Source organism: Cygnus atratus, chromosome 17 (assembly GCF_013377495.2).
Source record: "Cygnus atratus isolate AKBS03 ecotype Queensland, Australia chromosome 17, CAtr_DNAZoo_HiC_assembly, whole genome shotgun sequence".
Lineage (NCBI taxonomy): Eukaryota > Metazoa > Chordata > Aves > Anseriformes > Anatidae > Cygnus > Cygnus atratus.
The window spans coordinates 11,092,037-11,112,482 of record NC_066378.1 but is presented as its reverse complement, the minus strand read 5'-3'; the positions used below and the strand labels follow the sequence as shown (position 1 = coordinate 11,112,482).

Here is a 20,446-nt window from a genome sequence, read left to right as displayed (position 1 = left end):
GAGCTCAGTCTCATGAAAGGTCTTTTGCTCATGCAGAAGGCACTGGTACTTAGCTGAGACAGTAGAGGCTGCCTGACAGGTTGCAATTACTTCTGCCAAATGCACCAGGCTGCATTCTGAACCTTTGCTTAATGGGGGCAGATCTGTTCCAAGTTATAAAAAATAAAAAAATAAAACTGCCTCAGGTCATAGATATGACAGCGTCTGTGCTTCTAATCGGGTTTCACCTTCAGCAGCAGGTTTTGCTTATTCATCCTACATAAACCTCAAAATGAGCTGAATTTCCTTCATAAAAAACATGGAAAAGGCATAAATCTCAGCTTCAGTTTCCACGAACTCCAAGACAGAATTACCACTCTGTCTGATCATTTTTGCCAGGTACACCCAGCTAAGATAAGAGCTTCCTTCAGTGTATCTGTGGCAAAAGGACAAGTTATGAAATAAGATTCCACTTTACAGTCTCTGTATCATGCTTTTTTGTGCTGTAGCAAATTGTTTTTGCAGCACACACTGTAATATGCATCTAGAATAATATTCAATTAGGCCAATAGTTGCTGCTTACATTGTTCTGTAACAATCGGTGATTAAGAACCTCTCTGTATAGTTCAATCTCCATTAATTAATTTCCCCTGCAGAATATATACACCTGCCTATTCTTCCTTGGAGATCCCAATATGAAGTAAAGCTATTTTGCAGGTAAACAAAGGATGTAAAGGATGACCTTTAACTTTGACAGCAGTATTTGTGATTTACCATCTGTCATAACTGATCACTCCTAATAACAATATGCTGAATAAGAAGCTGAAATGAGGAAACAGCGGGAGACAGAGGAAGGTTGGAGGGGACCGGGAATGATCTTCTAGCAACCCGCATGCTTGTCAGGGCAGGAGGTCTTATGTGTGGTTACACTTCGGGCCTCACTCTGACACCTGAAAACGTGGCAAAGGGTTGATCCCGCAAGTGGCTGCACTGAAACGATGTTTGTAGGACAAGGAATTAACCGTTGTTCAGCCCTTTATTAGGCCCTGTGACTGCTTTTTCACTTGCACAGCCTGTGCTGAGTGGAGGCAAGTGGCAGGCCGTCAGGATTGCGGGGTCAGCCCGTATCCTCTGGGCAGCTCGCCGCGCTGCCGCCAGCATTGTGCTGGGCTCTGCCTCCGTGGCATGCCGTGGAGCAACTGTATGAACTCGGGGAGGAAAAAGGGTAAAGAACAATGTGAACTCTTTGCAAGATTGTTTGTATTTTCTACCATGTTTTATGTCTTTAATAAACACAATCTCAGTTGTTTGTTCTCACCGCTGGTTGACAAAATGGCAAATCTTACCTGATATAATGGTGGAAAATATAAATAGCTTTCTAGCAACCAGGCTTCATTAATATGTATTGGAAACCTAAAACGGTTGTCAGCTATGAGGAGGAAAATGTACAGAATTACTATGGATTATAATAATTTCAGCAAAGCATCTAATTTATATATTAAGCTTGCTTAATGGACTTATATCGCATTGCTCTTTGATCTGAAGAAAAAGGTGCTGAATAATTTATCAAATAAAAAAGAAAAAAAATCCCATAGCCCAGCCCACACATCACATTCTGCCCTATAATTTACATTTTTTAAGAGATGCCATTTCAAGGCAGGAGAACTGGTTCCTAAAGATTCCTTCTAATATTACAAATGTATTTTCACGAGGTACACTCTGGGGAAAAAGTACTAATGAAGGAATGCAATTCTGCAGACAAATATTTCAGGTCTATGCCTTCCTCACTAAAGACAGTCATTTCAACTAAATGCCAAAAGGCATTTAGCTGTAACATTTGTCAGCGGAATAGGATTGGCTTTAGGTTTCCCTCCTGATTTACAATTGAGTGTTTATTGGGTCTGCTGTACTGTAACGTGTTTTGTTAACCTCTAAAAAGCCCACATCCAGCCTGTGTATTAATCACAAGGATGATATCTGTCACAGTAAATTGGGTTGCTCTGGGGTTTTTGTGCTGTGCCAGGAGAGGAAAGAGAAGGCCGGGGCCTGATCGGAGGGGCAGGACAGGTTGTGGGGGCGGCTGCGGGCCATGGGGCGGATAACCCCTGTCAGCTCCTGGCTCCAGGATGGCTCCCTATGAGCTGTGCCATCTATTTCTGTGCCTCTGTTTTTCAGCTGAGAAAGGGGGGAACCTGTGTCACGTTGGGTGAGCTGCAGGAGTCACAGGCCTGATGAGGATTTAGGTCACTGTGGCGGTGTTTAATGAGTAATTGTTGGGAATGTTGGGCCTGCAGTTCCTCACGTGGGTTCGTGCCTACCTATTGCGGTCATTCCTCAGTAATCCGTGCTGCTGGTCACATACACACGGATCAGCCGTGCTGGTAATCACAGCTTTGTTGTGACTCTTGACAGGTCTCCCATTCACATTTCCCCCATTTGTCCAAAGCAATGAGTTGTCAGACATTTACTATGGCAGTGTGCAGGGTTTATTCATATTTAAATAAAGCCATTATCCCGGCCTTGAGTTTCAGTAGTTTTCTGTTCTTCCTCTTGAGTATTTCTCTCAGTAGTGCCATCTAATCAGTTTTAGGTTTTAATTAAACAGCTGTCATTTGCTTCCTAGTTCTGTTGCAACCTGATGTTGTATTAAATTTTAATTTAGCCTAGGCTGGATAAGAAGTAGATTCCTTCAGACAACAAAGAAACGCTATTAGCAGGTTACAGTTGTAATTAAGAAGAGCTCTGCTGAAGTGCTAATGCATTCAGGTACAGAGAAGGAACTGGAGATAAACACGCACACAATTATTATTCAGGGATGGTGCTTGCAATGCGATTGTCTAGTTTCCAGCCAGGCTGCTTGAATTCCAGGTTTTGGTCAATATCTAGTGTTTTACACCCTTGTTGGAAGAAATCAGAAAGGATTTCCAGTTTTTCACCTGGGCCCTCTCCGTGTCAGCAGTTAGAGGTTTGTGCTGGTGGTCCCTGAGTGTTTTTCCAGATGTTTCAGTGATGCTGAGCCGTGCATGTAAATATAAAAGCCTGTGCATATAAATCAGCATTATTACCCCTCTCTAGATTTCAGACTGTGCTAGTAGTAAACAGCACAGGTATCTCAAATGCAGTAACACTTTTCCTGTAGTAAACCTTACCATGGAAATATAAAACAAACCTAACAGGATCTCTTGAAGATGCAAATTAAAAAAAGTAATAAAAAAAGAAGCCTGCTTATAAATCTAATGGACAGTCAATTAGTTCAGTTCTGCCTTCATATTTCTTCCTCAGAGGAAATATATTTTTTCAGTCTATAAATAACCAGCTCTTAAAAAGGTCTTTACACTGCCTATTATACTTGCGTAACACCCGATCCAGGCATCAGGCCTCTGAAATATTGATTTATGTAGTAGAATTGCTTACCAGTGAAGTGTAGTTTCAGTGACGCAGCAGTGGCTAATAGGCACCGCGGGCATCTGTACGTACGGGGAAGGGGGGAAATGTCAGGACAGTGCTTGTGTCCGGAGCCAGGTGAGCACACTGCAGAGCACCCACAGGTAGGGGGTGGCAAGGTGTCACTTCTAAGACCCTTTCTCAAATTAAGCTTCACAGAGAGTTTACAGAGGAATGCAAATCTCTTTATAAACTTTGCATTATCCTTCAGAGCATCAAAGTATGTTCTCACCTTGGTAGCTAAGCAGCACTTAGAGTTAAAGGAGGCTCGAGGTTTTGTTTATCCCTTGTCACACAGGAGGGTCAACATGATGGCTGTACAACAAATGGCACAAAAAGCAAAGGAGAAATTAGTTCAGGCCTGCTGAGAACCTGATTCAAAGTCCACTGAAGTCAAAAGAAGTCTTTCATCTATGACTCAGTAGGGTTTTGGATCAGACCGTAATTGCATCCAAGTGCCGCCTGCCCCTGACACGTAGGAGTTATGTAGCTGTGCTAAGAGAAAGTGGTTCAGAAGTAGAATTAGTCACGTGTTCGTTGTTTGTGACCTTGGCAAAAATACTATTCCCCTTGCTGCACTGAAAACTGTCCGTGGTTGACGAATGGCTCAGAAATAGCCTGCTGACAAACTGGGAGCATTTTGACACAGAACCACCATGTCTGCATCACATATGTGGCATGTTTATATCAAATTGATGGCCTAGGGGTATTTGGAATATTTGTCATTGGTTTGGCAAAATCTAACTACCTCTTCTTGACATACTTGTGGATGAAACACCCTCAGATTGTCTTTACCTGTCTTACACAACCTCTTTCCACCCGAGGTGCAGCTGATTGTTTTCACATGGTAGTGGAGTTTCTTAGTTTTGTTCAAACCTTAGTCTTTGTAAAGGTTTTACAGTTGTTCTTTGGCACTTCTACATCTTTCACATACTTCTCTGTTTCCCAGCGTTCTTCCGTCAGGGATGGCAGCTGGTTATAAATGATCCCATCCAGCAAAAACAAAAACCAGTCACTGGGTAAAACATCTGGTTTGTGCCTTGCAAAGAACAGGACAAAGATGATGTATTAATTTCATGCGGCGTTAGTCAGGAAAGCATCTCTATTCAGGACAACACTTAAATCTGCTTAAATCACACTGAAGTGTATGTCAAGTTGAGCCACATACTTTTAGTGCTGTTCTGAACAGAAATGGACTCAAGTACACGTTTAAGTGCTTTTCTGGAACATGACTGCCCATAAAGCTCTAGTAGACTCTATCAGTTAGCTGGCACTAGTGTTATTAGTACTTCAACTCATTTAATTCAGGGCGCTTTTTGTAGAAGTTTCCGAATATTGATTAATAATACATCTTAGTTGCAAGTGTTTATTGGTCTTCTCCAGCTATCCTCAGCTTGTGGTCAATGCCCATTATTTTCTATCAATCTAGCTAGCAGACAGAAGCAAATGATAGTGAATATATCTCCCTATGCAAGCTGCCATCAAATTTTGCACTGAAATCCATTTCTTCTTCCACCAATTCTAATAATGGAATTTAAAGTTAGATTAGTTGGAAGCAACTTTTTTTTTTTTTTTCAGCTGGCAAGCAATTAGTTTCATAGAAGTTGAAAAATGAAAAGCAGAAGGATTTAAAGCAGTATTTCCTCTCACAGGTTTTTCTAGAAGGCTGAGCTGAATCTCTTCTGAAGCACAGGTCATTCCTTGCTCTGCATGTGTATGAAATGTTGGCCTGCAGTAAGCACTGCTTAAGCAGAGCCAAATTCCTCTGTAGGCCTTTGGAGGCTGTTCCCCTCCAGTCTGCAGAGCTGCTTTGCTTACGCAAGGCAAGGACCGCTGTAGCAGCTCATTTGGAGTAATTAATCAAGCTGCAGCCATAGTGAGACGCAGAGGAAGGCTGTGTTAATGGAGTCATTAGAGTGCCAGCACTGTGAATTCATCAGGATTAGAGATAAATGTGGTAAAACATCTCTAGGTGGGATTTTGATGGGGAAAGATTAGAAAAATTGTATATGGCATTGCTTAGTTTGTAATACCCTACCTCACGCACAGTGTTTCTCATTGTGCATTTATGTCCAGAAAAGGGACAACTGGCTCAGCTGACAACTCTTTCAGCTGAAACAAAAAGGAAAAAAATGCTGTTATTGTAATGCCTGGGAATCACCTCCCAAACCACTGCCATGGTTTGGGACATAAGGGTGCAATGAGGTGCTGCCACTCTCTGGAGACGGTGCTTGAAAAGTGCTGTGGTTCTGCCACTCTGCAGGTGTGTCTTCACGTGTAATTGTGTGACGGATTTCATTTCCACAGCAGCCAAACCTGTAAATTGGCTCCAATAGAGTAAATCTGTATGTCTGTCAAAACCAGAACTTGGTGGTCCAGACACAACTTCTAGCTTAAGAAATTGTTACACCACTGCTTGCAGGGAGCTCACAGGGTATGTGCAAGGAACCGTTGCTCCCTGTCCCTGTCCCTCTCTGAGGAAGGGTTTTGGTTCTATGGTCTGACCCCTGCAGCTTTCTTATGGTTTTTGCTTTTCTAATGCCCATCCTTTAATTGTGTGTGCATACAGGACACGGAAGTCCTTAACACGGCCATCCTGACGGGCAAAACAGTGTCTGTTCCAGTCAAGGTCGTTGCTGTGCAGGAGGATGGGTCGGTGGTTGATGTTTCGGAGTCCACTGAGTGCAAATCGGCTGATGAAGACGTCGTAAAGGTAAGGCACCAACAAGAGGTGGGCATGAGGAAAATGTGAGTTTTCTCCCTTGTCTTCACCACCAGCACCACCATATTGGGTCCTAGCCTGCATTCTGGATTTAACGTGGACTGGTTTTATACAATCATAGCTGTTTCTGCAGTGGTAGGTATTTCCATTGTGCAATAAGGAATTTGGTTTCCAGAGGTTATGCAGGGTTAGCACATTTCCACAGACTGATGTGGAGCCGTTTGTGCTGATGTCCATACGGTGTGGCAGAGAGGGCCAGGGATGCTGCGAGAGCAGTCCTTGTCTTTCTTCGCTGGCCAGCGGGTGCTAATGAGAAAGAACGTGACTTTTGATACATCCCACATGGGAGAAGTCAACTTGCCACACAGGGACCTTTATTCTTGTGTGGCTTTTCTGCATCCATTATTAAATAGTAATAACACAGTATATTGTAATAGTGTACAGCAAAGCAGTACATGCTTCTGACTGCATCACCTACTTTCCACTCAGGAGTCTCTTACAAGTACTGAACTTTACCAAAATCTGGAGGAGCATGACAGAATAGAAAATAACAAAGATATTGCAAAAGTCCTTAAAACAAAAGCTGTGAACTGTTAAACATTTTTTTAATATAATGTGTTCAGCTGGTTTTCATTCCACAGCATTGAGATGAAAACAGCTTTAATTTAACTTTATCAAGACATTGACTGTATGACTTCTGACACATTGCACGGCTTTCAGCTTTTAGCTCATTATTATTTTTAGGCATAGAAGAGGTACTTTTGAACATCTTTAGTAGATTTATTTGATTTATTATGTGGTTTGAGGCTGTTTTTTGTTGTTTTAAATGAACATCGGAATTGAGTACAATGGCTTCTATATAGGGTTGTTTTCTTGTATTCTCTATGAATTTCTTTGGGTTGTCCTAGAAAGATGATTTCTTTTTCTCAATTCCAGGAAAATACAGTATATTATATAAAAATGCTGTAAAAATAGGATAGTATACTCATCCTTTTTTACATATAGTAATCCTATAACCTGTAGATCTTATAAACTCTGGAGCTCTGAAAAAACAAGTTCCTCATATTCTGTCTGCTAACTGTGTCATGTCTGAATGTATCCCAGGCCTGACCCAGTCCCTTTTATAACTACTTTTAAAAGGTCTCTTCAGGTTGCATTTGAAACCCACATCCTATACCTGTGTACTTTCAACCTATCAATGTAACCTCTTTCTAGATAAGACTGCAGAGGTCCTAACAGATAGCTTGTATTTGTCAGATAATTTTTCATGTTCTGTGTCTGGCTAAAGAAATTCACACAGCAAAGCTGTCATTTATTTTGAAGACCATATGCTGGAATGAAAAATTCACCTTCTTACTTTTGACAACTCTGAATGAGCTGGTATTTAAATATTCTAAAACAAACATCTCACAAAGAAATTCCTTTGCAGTTAAAGTGCTTACAGAGCAACTGTACATTTCATAGAGATATCCTTTTTCTGAGACTCTCAGATGAGAGATGACATCCACTTGATCCTAAGTAGCTATAGGAAAGACATGATAGGTTTGGGCAAAAGTCTTGGTCAGACAACCTCTGCTTGCTTCCAAGTTTTTTCATGAATGTTTTTATCTCTGTTTATCTTGAAGGCAAATTATTCATAAATAAGATTCAAGTTATTGAGAAGAGGCATGTGTGCAGTTGAATCCTCAGGGACAGAGTGATGCCTAGCACTTCTCAGACCTTAAAACATTTTGCAAAGGAAATCAGTGTAATAATCCCTTTTCGTGAAAGTGACTGTTCCAATGTTTGCCCTTTGCCAGTGATGTGGAAGAGGTTTCTTGAATCTCTAGCCTGAGCTCCAGCTTCTCTATTTTATGTTATATATTAGATGGGGAAAGAAAAATCACATTTTGTTTTTCTGGTAACCAAATTTCCTTGAGAGCCCTTACCAGAAAGGACATGAATGAATATCTTTGTTTATGACTAATTTAATTGTCATAGAAGCAGTTTCTTTTGATAAATTTTGCTGTTGTTTTTTTTTGCTATTTACTGTACAGCTCTTTGTATCTGATTAGTGGCTATTATTTATCAGTTTACAATGAAGTGCTCGTATTATAAATTCAAGCACCAAGTTATATATCATCAGTATATTATTGCTCAGACTGTCTTTTCTTTTCTTTGTACTTCGGAAAACCAGATACCGATCTAAAAGATTGTGTATGTGGACTTTTGTTTCTATTAATTGGATTTCTAGTATTTCTAGGACTTGCTGTAGTTAGAGAATGCTAGACTGAACCAGATACAAAAAGGTCAGGAAAAGGACTCCCCTTCCTCCTCCACTAATAAAATTAGTATCTGCACATGTTAGGGAGATGTTGCATTTCAAAACACTGCTTGTTTAAAGTCCATTTAGTTCAATCAGCAGTTGTCCATATGGTTGTCCTGTCAAAGCTGGGTATGAAGTTGTTATGGTTCCTGAATTTAAGAGGTCCACTGAAGCTTGCAGCTAAATAATACTTGGCATGACCTCTCTGAGCAAAGACAAGATTACCAGTTGCATTTGTGGATTTATGCACTTCAAGAAAGCAAAGCTCTTGCCCTTTGACCATCTTCCTTTCTTGCTTTTTTCAAGATGGGTTGTATTTCTAGGTGGAAGTAGACCTGTTCCAAAGCACCTTCAAGTTGATGTGGGTCCTCCCCCTTTCAATGATTTGGGGAGAGCAGACCAAAACACTAGGCAAAATTCTGCACAGATTTTACAAGATTTACACTGTATTTTCCCTCACCCCTCTTCCCTTATTTTTTTTTTAGTGACCAAGTTGGGTGTAAATCTGGTCATCATCTGTAAAATTATTTGCGCATCAAATCACTGACAGAAGAGTGCCTCTGGGACTCTTTCCCGGACCTGATATCCAAGGCTATTGGCTTAATGCATGAAAACAAGAGGTCTGAGTGTGGTCTTCACTGAGTTCAACTTGCCCCATCCTGGTGATAGAAAGGGTCTCAAAATGAGAGTAATGTTATTTTTGTGAAAATTACAACACCGTTATAATGGATTTTAGTCACAAATTACTGAGAGGTACTCTCAGACTGAATGCTATTCAGGCATAATTTTTAACTGGAAATACGTGTATTGGTTGCAAGATTGAATCCATAACAATTAATTAGCCGAGTTAAAATTTAGTACAAGCTTTATGTGCCTGTGTTTTTTCATAAAAATGCATATTCCCTTTACAGGCCCCTTTGGTAAACTCACTATTGACTTTGCTTCCAGATTTGTGTTACCTTTTCTATATACGTTGTACTGCTAAACCCTCTAATAAGGGTTGTCAGGCATTTTGGATGTAATTGCCTTATCTTGAGCTTCTTTTCACTGTTAATTCTGCCTTTATTGTTTCTTTTGTAATTGGAGAGATATTCATATTCTTTTGGGCAGAACAGAGTGTTGCATTCTTAACCTTTTATTTCTGTTTAATAGCTAATGATTTAATAGACAATTAATGAAACAGTTCTTTGATCACTGCTCTAACACCATTATTTTCATTTAAGACACAATGAACTGAATCTAGCTTAAATAGAAACAGACTTTGGCCCAGGCTATTATGTATTTATACAAAATGTGCTTATCTGGGCAGCTACCTAGGTATCACATTGATAAAAATACTACTCAGAGATGGTCAAACAGATAGATGCTCAGTGATTTATTAGTAGACAAAAGATGTGAATCCATCCTGTCCAAAGCCATATATCTCCTCCGCATAACACTTTAATAGCTTCCCAGAAAGAGAGTATTTCAGTCCTTATTTTTCAAAGCCTACATAATTGGTGGTAAATATAGTGAAACACACTCATTACGTCTTGACCTTGCATTTTCCAACCTTATTGTGACTTGATCCTCAGCGGAGTTGACCAGATCAACTTGTTCAGTTGGACTGCCATCCCTGGTCCCTACAGTTGCTGCTCCCTACAGTTTGACACAGGTCATAATGCTACCAACTATTTTACCTTGAAATGGCTTTAAAAATGTAAAAAACATTTTAAAAATTTTAGATGGAAATATTGCTCTGAGTCAGAGAAACTCTGATGTTTATTCCATCATTGAAAAGGGATGTTTAATGTTTTTGGCATTTGAAAGAAAAGATTGCCTTTATGATTAAGGCACGGAAATGCTTCTCAGCATTAATTTCCATATCTTTTGCTGATTTCCTGTGTAACTGTGGGAAGTCAGTCATTCCTTTTGGAATCTCACTTCCTTATCTGCAAACAAGGCTGAGAAAACATCTTTTGCCAGCCTCAGCTTGCCTTATGTAATTTTTCAAGCTACTGTCGACAAAATCCTTATCTCCACAAATCCCATTAACTTCAGTGGTCTTCTGCCATGGACCCTCCTGAAGGACTTCTCCCCAGGAGTCCTGCTTTTCCTGCAAACCAGAGCTAAACAGGGTGGTGAAGCTGAGAAGAACGAAGTGATGGCAACTTGACAAATTTATGCACAAGTTACTCAGCTACTCTGGTGATGGGTAAAACACTGAGAGATAAAGGAGCTGTAGCATGGTAGGATGTGCCTTTTCTATATGTGTGCTGAACCGTGGGGCCTCGGTCTTCACAGGTGGGAAAGAAAAGGATTAAAGCAGGTGTATCATGGCAGAGACCTTCTTTGCCCATCCATCTTATAAGCACTGCTGAAGTTTTGCTGGCCTGTTAAAGTGGGTTTTGCTTGCTCTCAATCAGTCTTTGGGTCACAGTTAGAGGGAAGTCAAGTTAGACCAATGGCAGTGGTGGAGTGACGACCTCGAGATGGTTGTATTGCAGAGGGAAGTCTAACCTGAGGGGCCCTGGCACTGTCAATCTTTACAGCTTCTTAGATGCTCCAAGTAAGGTTCATGCATTACTTTGTCCTCCCTATGGAAGTGTCTTTAAAAGCCTGAACTGTAGTAATTTCACATGAAGAAAAATTCTGAAAACATTTCAGTTACGTGGTAGTCATAAACATCACCCACAAAGCAGCATCAAGTGAGAAAATTATAATGAGGACAGCTTCTTAGTCCAAATGTTTATCTCAGTAGTGTACAAATGAAAGAGAGACAGCTGCCCAATTAATTCATTCTTAGATTAGTCGTATTTTCATGTTCTTTGCAAGTTACGCAGAAATTGACTGGTGGTACAAATTAATGTCTGCAGTAATTCAAATGGCTTCCATGGAGTTACACCACGGACTAATTTAGCCTAATTTTTTGTAACAGAAAAGGCCCTCAATTGAACAGAAGGGAGCCAGAGGGCCTCATCCTCCTCATTTCTGCCCACATGTAAAGTGCAGTAGAAACAGGCTGAATGTGCCCAGGCAGAGGCATACATTAAAAACAGTGGTGCTGCAGTAATATACCATGAACTCTTCTGTGCAAGAATGCACTTTTCTTGTCAGCTTGCTAGAGGAAAGCATTTCAGTGAATTATTTTTCACCTTTTCATAATTTCCTGTCTAATTATAATGAAAGTCAAATTCAAACCATTCCTACCCCCTACTTTTCTAACACAAACCTTATCTTGAACTCTCCATAATTAATGCTAAAACAATAGAAGACCTAATTTTGCTAGCAGCAGCCAGCTAGGTTTTATCTAATATGCTGTAAAAATGGTGTAGGAAAGGCAGGAAAGGTAATAATAGCTGAACCAGATTAAATCTGCGGAAGGTTCTTCCCTCTTACAGACAAAAGCAGACGAGCGACTGAGGACCTTATTCAACAGCTGTGGGCACATTGATCTCTAATGCCAGCACGGTAGCTGCTACAAGGGACTCCAAAACAAACAAATAAGCAAGCAAACAAAGATAGGGAGGGATACTGCAGTTCTGTAATTTAGATGATACTGAATTCTGGGAACACTTCCCTGCTGCAGAGCCACAGCACGTTCTTAGGACAACTGAGAGCAAGAAGCACCTGCTTGCGGCTGTTTATGCAACGGTTTATGCAGGAGATCTGCAAACAAAGGCAGTGCTTGTCATTTGCAAGTTCTGCAGCTGCTTCACCATTAAAGTATGTGATTGAGAATGAAATGTACATAAAGTGGAGCTAATCTTATTTCTCCATCCATCATATTTTTGAGTGCCTATCACTTCATTACCTGAGAGCTTGATTTTGTGGACACTTGCTCAGAAATTAGCTTACTCTAGGAGTTCAAACTCTTTCTGGGAGCAGTGAAAATACTCTCTACTCGTTTATATGATGGATTTACTTTGGTGCCAGTTGGTTTATTACACAATTCATTTTGAGCTAGATCTTATTTTTTAAGTGATTTTTTTTTCCTCAATGCTGCTGAGTGGTTCAAGATTGACAGCCCTGGAGGCTTAACCACTCTGTCTTACCCCAGGGCAGGGGACAGGTTGGGGCTGCAGCAGGCAGCTGCTCAGCTAGAAACCTTTTGAAGTGCAAATGTTTAATTTGGTGAGTCCATCTCCTTGCCCAAGCAGTTCTTTTAATCTCACCTGATTAGTGCCAGTGAATCAGTATCATCAGCTCCATGAAATCAGCTGGTAACAACCTCAAGTCACTGTCAGCTTCATTTCCATCCATCTTTGAGAGCTGGGAGGTGATGGACTCTGCAGTCCATTACAAATCCTCTGAAATAATGACTCCCCCTGATGCCTGGCACAGGGAAGATGCTTACGGCAGCAAAGTGTTCCTCAGCTGAACAGAAGGATTATTTAGGAGGATCCTGCCTGGGACCCAGGAGTCCTGGTTTACCTCTGTGCTGTGCTCCAGACCTCCTCTGTGAAGTTGCTGGTCTGTCTCAGTTGTGCCAGAGGGATGATGAGGATACAGCTGTCTCAGTAGGATTTACTGGCAAGAAACCCGTTAGAGATCTTGTCTTTGATACCTGCACACAGGTATACCTACGTTAGAGCAATAATTAGAGATCATTGAGTTGCTTGAAATGCATTAAACTTGTAATTAGATCTTCTGGTTTCTAGTTATTTTGGCCAGAAAACACCCCCTTTGCCCCTATACAAAGTTCATCTTTATTAGTCATAAAAGAGAGGCAGGAGAGTGTGGCAGATCTCTCTGCAATATGTCGACTGTTGAGTTAAGGATTTTGCTTTTTGTTGAAATATCAGAGGTTCTGACATTCAGGTCACCAGATTCTGCTAATTAGTTTCAGAGCCAGACAAAGCATGATCAGAAAAGAGTAGCATAGCCACTTACTGATATTAAGGATTTGTCTCAAAAAAACACCCTTGTTACACAGCAACAGGTTGAAATCTATAGTGTTTTGTGAATGTGCCAAGCTAAAACTTCACATTTAGAATCATATTTGCACACAAAACAGTTCCATGTATAGCAATAAGGATGCCAGTGAGGCAATCTCACAAAATCACATATTGAAGAATTAATATTCTGTACACAGTACACATTGTACGCAGCTTATAGCAAAATATATGTGTGTATTTTCCTGAAGTTATTTTTAAACACACACAGTCTTCAAAGCCAGCTTGAGAAAACAGTGTTTTGTCTGGGAGAGGATCCGTTAAGAACAGACCATACCGACATGTGCAATTACACAGATTTCGGCAGAGATGCTGATGGTGTCTTCCAAGGGACCAGCTGCTGCTTCAGAGGAAGAAAACAATTCTATGGCTTAGCATGTGGCTGCTCGGAGAGCAGAAATGCAAAGGGCATGGATCCCAGTCCTGGGAAACAGTCATTAGCCTGAACTGCGATATTGCTTAGGATAAACTCTGAATATTTTATACTCTTAGTATGCACATAGTAAACAGCTCAGTCCAGGCTCAGCAAAAGCAAATGTAGCAATAAGTAACTGTTGTTGGGAGAAAATGATGAACTTCGGGAAGCACTCCCTTGAGATACATAATAGGAGTTGAGGATGGAGATGATGAGCCTGACACACCTCCATCAGTCTGAAGTGCACTTAATTTATTTGACTTAGAAGCACCTACCTTTGACAATAACCAATTCCCTTCCTCATCTTTGGAAGAAGGCAGTTTTGTTCTTGGTATATTTTTAATTATTAATATTTTTGCATTTTGATCGTACAGAATTGGAAACCAGAATGAGAACTATTTTGGTTTCCTTTACAGAAACAGCAACAGGACAAGAAATACATGTAGCTAGACAGCTGTGTACCTTTGTGCATAAGGATTGGGGCATATCTGTGATTTTGAGGGGAATGAGGAAAATCCAGCCATAAAGAACAGCAGCTAAATACTGGGTTAATGAGTTGAACGAGTCATTAAATAAGGATGAAAGAACAAAATGAAGTTATAAATGGTACTTCTTTTTCCATTTACAAAAGGTATAGGGAATGGAAGATTCTTGGTGGGGTGTTGCTTTTGTCCTCTTCCAGCTTTGTTACACGCTGTACTTGAGCATGCCTATCAGATTTGGTGGTTTAAAACTTCAAATTTGTTCAATTGGAAATAGAAACTAAATTCATTGCTTCTCCATTTCATAGCTCTTCAGTGGGGCATATTTGGAATTCTGTGGTGCTTGGCTGCGGATTTAAGCAGCTTTCCACTGAATTCAGTGTGAAAATGGATCACTGGTTTGATGATAATCAAAATTTTACTCCTTTGATGACTTTATCTTGAGGAAAAGCATTGGAAGTGGTAGTGACTCTAGAGCAAGCAAGCATATTGACCATGTTTTCCTCTTAAAATAGTCAATGGTCAAACAGCCACCAGTGTCGGCACTGATAGCACTGTACCCTGGAAGACAAATGGGAACCTCGGTCACCTTAGTACTTTGTTCCAGACACTCCTGTTCTGTTTTTGCTCCCATAATAATCGTGCAAATAGTCCCATTTACTGAGAGTAGGGACTACTCGTGTGAGAAGTGTTGCAGGACGTGGCCTTCACACGTTGTAAAAATGCATTTTAGCAGCACGTAGCCAGCAGCTAACAGACTTGGCAGCTCCGTCAAAGGGAGTTCCAGCCTGCTTCTGCTGGAGAGCCCTACGGTGTCCTGCGGCTGTCCTCCGTCCTGCGCTGCTGAATAAACCTCCCTTAAACACAATTGCAGATCAGAAATCTGTCATGAGCCAGAAAAAAGGATGTATTGTAATAAATGGAGGAACAGTGAGCAGAGACATGAACTCTTGCGAGTGTCAAGAAAAGGCTGTTAAATACATGTATACCTTATTGAAGAAGATGTGGGCATTTATTTGAGTTGAATGCATTTATTGTTTGTGGAGTACTGACAATGTACTCAACACTGTATAAAAGTGGTGTGGACACAGTGCCTACCCTACAGATCTCACAGCTGAATAAGAGTTACACAGGGCTTGCCACAATATAGACGTTCTGGGAGGTAATCCTTTATTGAGTTACTTGTACAAATATCCAGAGCAGCTCAGCAGTGAGGAGGGGAATGACATTACCCAGGGAACAGAGAATGGAGATTGCCCAGCAGAACTGCCAGCAAGGGAGAGTTCTCTGTTGAGCTGCATTGTCAGAAATGATGAGTTCCTAGCAGGAAATGCTATCTACTATTTATATGCTGTATTTATATGCACTTTTCTGATTCCTGCTTCTGAGATTACTGTCTGGATTAAATTTGCAACCCCTCCCCATTGACTCTTAGGTTTCCTCCTGAAAAAATAAGAGAAAATCCTTGAGACACACAATTCTTCCTTAGATCTCTTACACTCAACATTATCCACTGCAGAGCAAAATTAATGTCTGCCCTTCCTTATTGTTTTCCTTCCTAATTCATTTCTTTCTGTAGAGGCTCAGCAAGCACCAATTTTCCAAGTGAGTTTTTAATCGCCTGAGCCCAGCATGATTACTGTCTTCCAATCTAGTTGCCATTTGATGCAATCAGCATTTCAGAATACAATGATTTTTTCTTCCCCAAACCTGAATGCTATATGGCCAGCTGATACCACTTGGCCTCAAAGGAACATAAAATACTGATAGAGCTGCGTGAAAGAATATAACCTTTGATTGTGAGGTCTCCCCCAGCCAAGTGTACCACGGTGACGAGAAACAGTTTCTTTCCAGAAATGGTGTAATATGGGGCACAAAGAAACTATTATTCCAATACTAAGCACATAGGCTGGGGAGGCAGGGAGGGAAGACAGGAGGAGGACAGACTGGCAGCATGCTGAAGTATTTCTCACTGCTGGAATGTTTGCTTTGAAAGGGCCTTTCAAAAGTATACGTTGCCAAGGGAGATTTTCTTTCCATGTCTTTTATTGCCACCTCACAAATCAAAGATTTCAATACACCAGTACTGGAAAACTGCAGGCTTAAATAGTGCCTGCCATGCAGAACCTGTAGCCTTTTAGCTTTCCCCAACCTGTAGCGAGTTTAGCATGAAGGATTATCAGGGTAAAATGAGAAAATCCTTCCATGGACTAAATTACTTATTGTTGTGCTTTTACACACATTTTGTGCATTATAAATGCCAAAGCAACGTTTGCAAAATCACTGAGTAATGATCAGGACCAGAGTACCCCAGGCAAGGTCAAAGTAACACATGCAAAGAAAGGACAGAAGGGAACCGGTGGCTGCAGGCAGGGCGCTGTGCTGTGCTGGGAGTAGGCTGCCCAGAGCTGGGTCTCCTCCTTCCAGCCTGTCCCGTGGCAGCTCCTGGTGAGCCTCCTCCCGTGGAGGCCCTGGGATGCCTTTGCCCTTTTACGCACCATAACCCTGGGAGGAAACAACACCGGTACCGTGTTGTACCGTGGTGAGAGTGCTGTAACAGCCCGCGCTGTTACAGTGGAGAGCTGAGGAGCTGCTGGGAGGCTTCCCTTTGTGCTGTGCGTTGCATAAGGCAAATGCCCACAACCTGTGCATGTTTCCCGGCACTCTGCGGATGCCATGCAGCTCTAACTATTTAGGTTACAGCGTGTTTGTTTTTTACAATGTTGGTGGTGAGTATGGTTGTCTAAAGTCTAGTAGACAGCCATTTGCTAGGACCTTCTGTTCTTAGCAAACTTGACAATGTGGCTTGTTTAACTGCCTTATGTTATTATTGATATTTTCATCTTCTGTAACTAATTTTGCCGAGCAAAAATGTATTATTGCCAACTTGGATCTCCTTAATTCTCGTAAGAAAATGCCTCCAGCTTCAGCCCATTTGAATAATACACAGATGGTTTTGTACAGGATCATGACTTCTTTGAGAAGGTTGCTGACATTGTGTGAGTGTCTGTGGAGCTAGGCTGGGAATGGATCCTATTTGGTGAGACTGAAGAGATTCTGAAGGAGGCTGCCATTGCCTGTCTTTCAAATAATTGTTTTTCTGTCTGTCACTGGGAGTTCAGAAGGAGTCACAGCAAGCTCGTGGAAAAGCCTGAGGTACCTGAAAATGAACGTGATACTAAACAAAGAAGGCTAGGATGAGATTGAAAGAGAAGAAGAGAACTAAGGAAAAGAAATATAAGGTATCTCTAAAAGCAGAAACGTAACCAGAGCAGCTCATCCCTTCTAGGCTCTCCAGCACAGTGCAGGACACGCACTGCCTGACCCCTTTGGGCAGCCTCAGCCACTGTGCACGGGCTCTCTAGGAAGGCACAGCAGATCCCAGTGCTGTCTAGGTGTCATCACTGAGTTGGCTTTTTGTCCTGGTTTCAGCTAAGATAGAGTTAATTCTTTTCATAGTGGCTGGTATGATGCTGTGTTTCAGATCTGGGATGAGAATAATACTAATAACACACCAGGGCTGTAGTTGTTGCTGAGCAGTGCTCACACAGAGCCCAGGACTTCCGCTGCCCTGCCAGCGAGGAGGCTGGGGGTACACAAGGAGCCTTTACCTTGGAGGGGATAGAACCAGGACAGCTGGTCCAGAGTGGCTGAAGGGATGTCCCATGCCCGATGGCATCATGCTGAACAGTAAAACTAGGGATTTATCCAGGAAGGGGCTGCTGCTTGGGGATCGGCTCGGCATCAGTCAGTGGGTGCTGAGCAGTTGCGTTTGCATCACTTGTATTTTTTAGTCTTTTTTTGTTGTTGTTGTTTGTTTATTTATTTATTTATTTATTTATTTCCTTTCTTATCAAACTGTACTTGTCTCAACCCACAAGTTCTTGCATTTTTACCTTTTTTCAATTCTCTCCCCCATCCCACTGGGGGGAGTGAGCAAACAGCTGTGTTGTGCTGAGCTGCCTGCCAGCTTAAACCACACAACCTTTTTTACCTCATGAGAAATGAACCCTTTGCACCAAACCTTTTCCATGGCTTCTGAAGACTCTGACAGCACCTTGCAGATACTGTAAAGTGTGTAAGATGTAAGTCTCAAAGTGCAGACGTTTTCTACATAGCATGCCTCCTAAGCAGCACAGGGGACCAGAAGTGTGTTTTAGTTATTCTAGTTTGAATAAAATCTTTGCTGAATGATCCCCTTGAATAGGGAAGCATAGGTGGAAATGAAGTAGACTATAGATTGGGAAGGCAGATTATATCTGCACAAGAATGGCCCTTAATGCTGAATCAATAAGTGTAGATACCTGGCATTGGGCATGCGGTCACTAAAAACTGGTGACCTACTGCAGCCAGTCCGCATTAGGTAACGAGGAAGGCAGCAAACTGTAGAAAAGCAAACAGCTTACTAACACTGAAAAAGCGCTCTTTCAAGTTAAATCAATAGGACGACATCTATGACCTGCAAAAAACATGAGACTTTAATAGACTTATTTCAGTAAACAGAATCTAATATCTTTGGTAGCCACAAGATGACTTAGGAGATGCCTGCTGCAGGAGGATGCTGTGTTATAAAGGTGAAATTACTGGCAAGCAGAAATAATTTCCTGTAAACTCATGCACTCTCCCCTCCGTGAAAGTTTAAAGCATTTACATATAAGCACCATGTCAGTGGTGAGAACCTTTGTGTCCTTTTTCATGTCATCCTTTAGCAAACAGTAAATAAAGTGGACGTATGATATTCCCCAGTACCTGCCGCTCTGGCCAAAGTGATTTGAGTGGACAGACTCTTGTGGCTTTGTCAAAGACCAGTGCACGTCCAGGGCCGTGTTCTCTCTGACATGTCTGCAGGCACCAAGCCGGGACGTTGGAAGCAGCGCTGGGCAAAGGTCAGAGGAACATCGTGACTCTGTCCTCCTGCTGCTCAGGGGCAGAAGACATCCTGTAGCAAGACGGGAGGTTGGGAAGAGCTTTCCAGTGCACTAAAAGCTGAAGAGTGTATATTTAAAGATGGCTTCGTGATAATTCTTCCTTAGGTGTTGAAAGTTCCTCAGACAACAGGGGGAGAAACGTTCCTTGTGGCTGTGTCCCACTGGATCTCATCTTCTGTGCAGGTATAGCAAGCCCTCTGGCACTGACTCTGAGTGTAGCAGCTCTTAAATGTCTGCAAAGGGTAATCTCAGGCAGTCATCAGCAACATAAATTAAGAGGATGTGGGGACCTCACTCTCTTATTACCCCTTTTGAAAGTCTTCAGGCCAGGTGAATAAAATAGATAGGGGAAGTCACATAGCTATAAGTTGTAAGAGGGACAAAAACGAAAGAAGAGCTGAAAAACCACTGAAAGAGCTGAAAGGGAAGAATATGAAAGCTATCAGAGACTAAGGTGAATGGACAGAAAAAGTGTATAGTTATTTGCAGCAGGTGTAGTTAAAATCCCAAACAAAACCTCACTAAGCCCTCCTTTGCCAACAGAAGTGGGAGATCAATGCAAGAAACTATTCGAAGTTTTTAGGATGAAATAGGAAATGAAGCCACAGAGGACGCGATGACAGCTATCCTATAGCAGTGTCCAATGTGTGCTTGCAGCACGAACGCTGCAAAAAACGTCCATGTGATGCTGGCTGAGAAGCCAGTATTAAGAAAACTCCAAGATCAGGGAATAAGAGAGGGAACATGAGTTTCTAAAAAAAAATTCAAGGCAAAATAATCTAGAAAGTCTTCAGTGGTGTTTTCACAAAGATTATAAAACCCCAGTATAACACCTGTTACCTCGTGTAGTGCGTGCCAGGGACTCAATATTAGTTGCATGGGATTTCTGTTCTGTTCGGGCAGAAATGTGACAGTCATAGCACTGGATTACTTTGTCTCTATTTAATTTTGTCTCTCTGTTTAACAGGAATGGGGAAGGAAGTGTCTTCAGAGAACAATAGCACAAAAGAAAAAATTTGCATTAATTAAAAATGAAATCAGTAGTTCACACTAATTTTTAGCTTTTTTTTTTTTTTTTGGTAGCTATAGCAAGCTAGGAGAGGAAAGGAAGATAAGGACCTAGGATTTCAAGGGAAAGTAGTTTCTTTATTTGTGCATGGAATACCTCGCATCTGATTGCACCTCTGGTGGTTCATCACAAGCCATAATATCCCCCTGAGTAAGCCTGTTTGGGATT

At 41.5% G+C, this 20,446-nt stretch overlaps 1 protein-coding gene across 1 annotated transcript in view; it reads left to right on the top strand.

The window, feature by feature from the left end:
- Positions 1 to 20,446, top strand: part of TMEM132B (transmembrane protein 132B) — a 193,256-nt gene that overhangs the window by 147,356 nt on the left and 25,454 nt on the right. Inside the window, exon 5 of the mRNA XM_050714283.1 lies at positions 5,993 to 6,136. Within this exon, the coding sequence (XP_050570240.1) occupies positions 5,993 to 6,136 (144 nt within the window). The remainder of the gene's footprint in view (positions 1 to 5,992; positions 6,137 to 20,446) is intronic.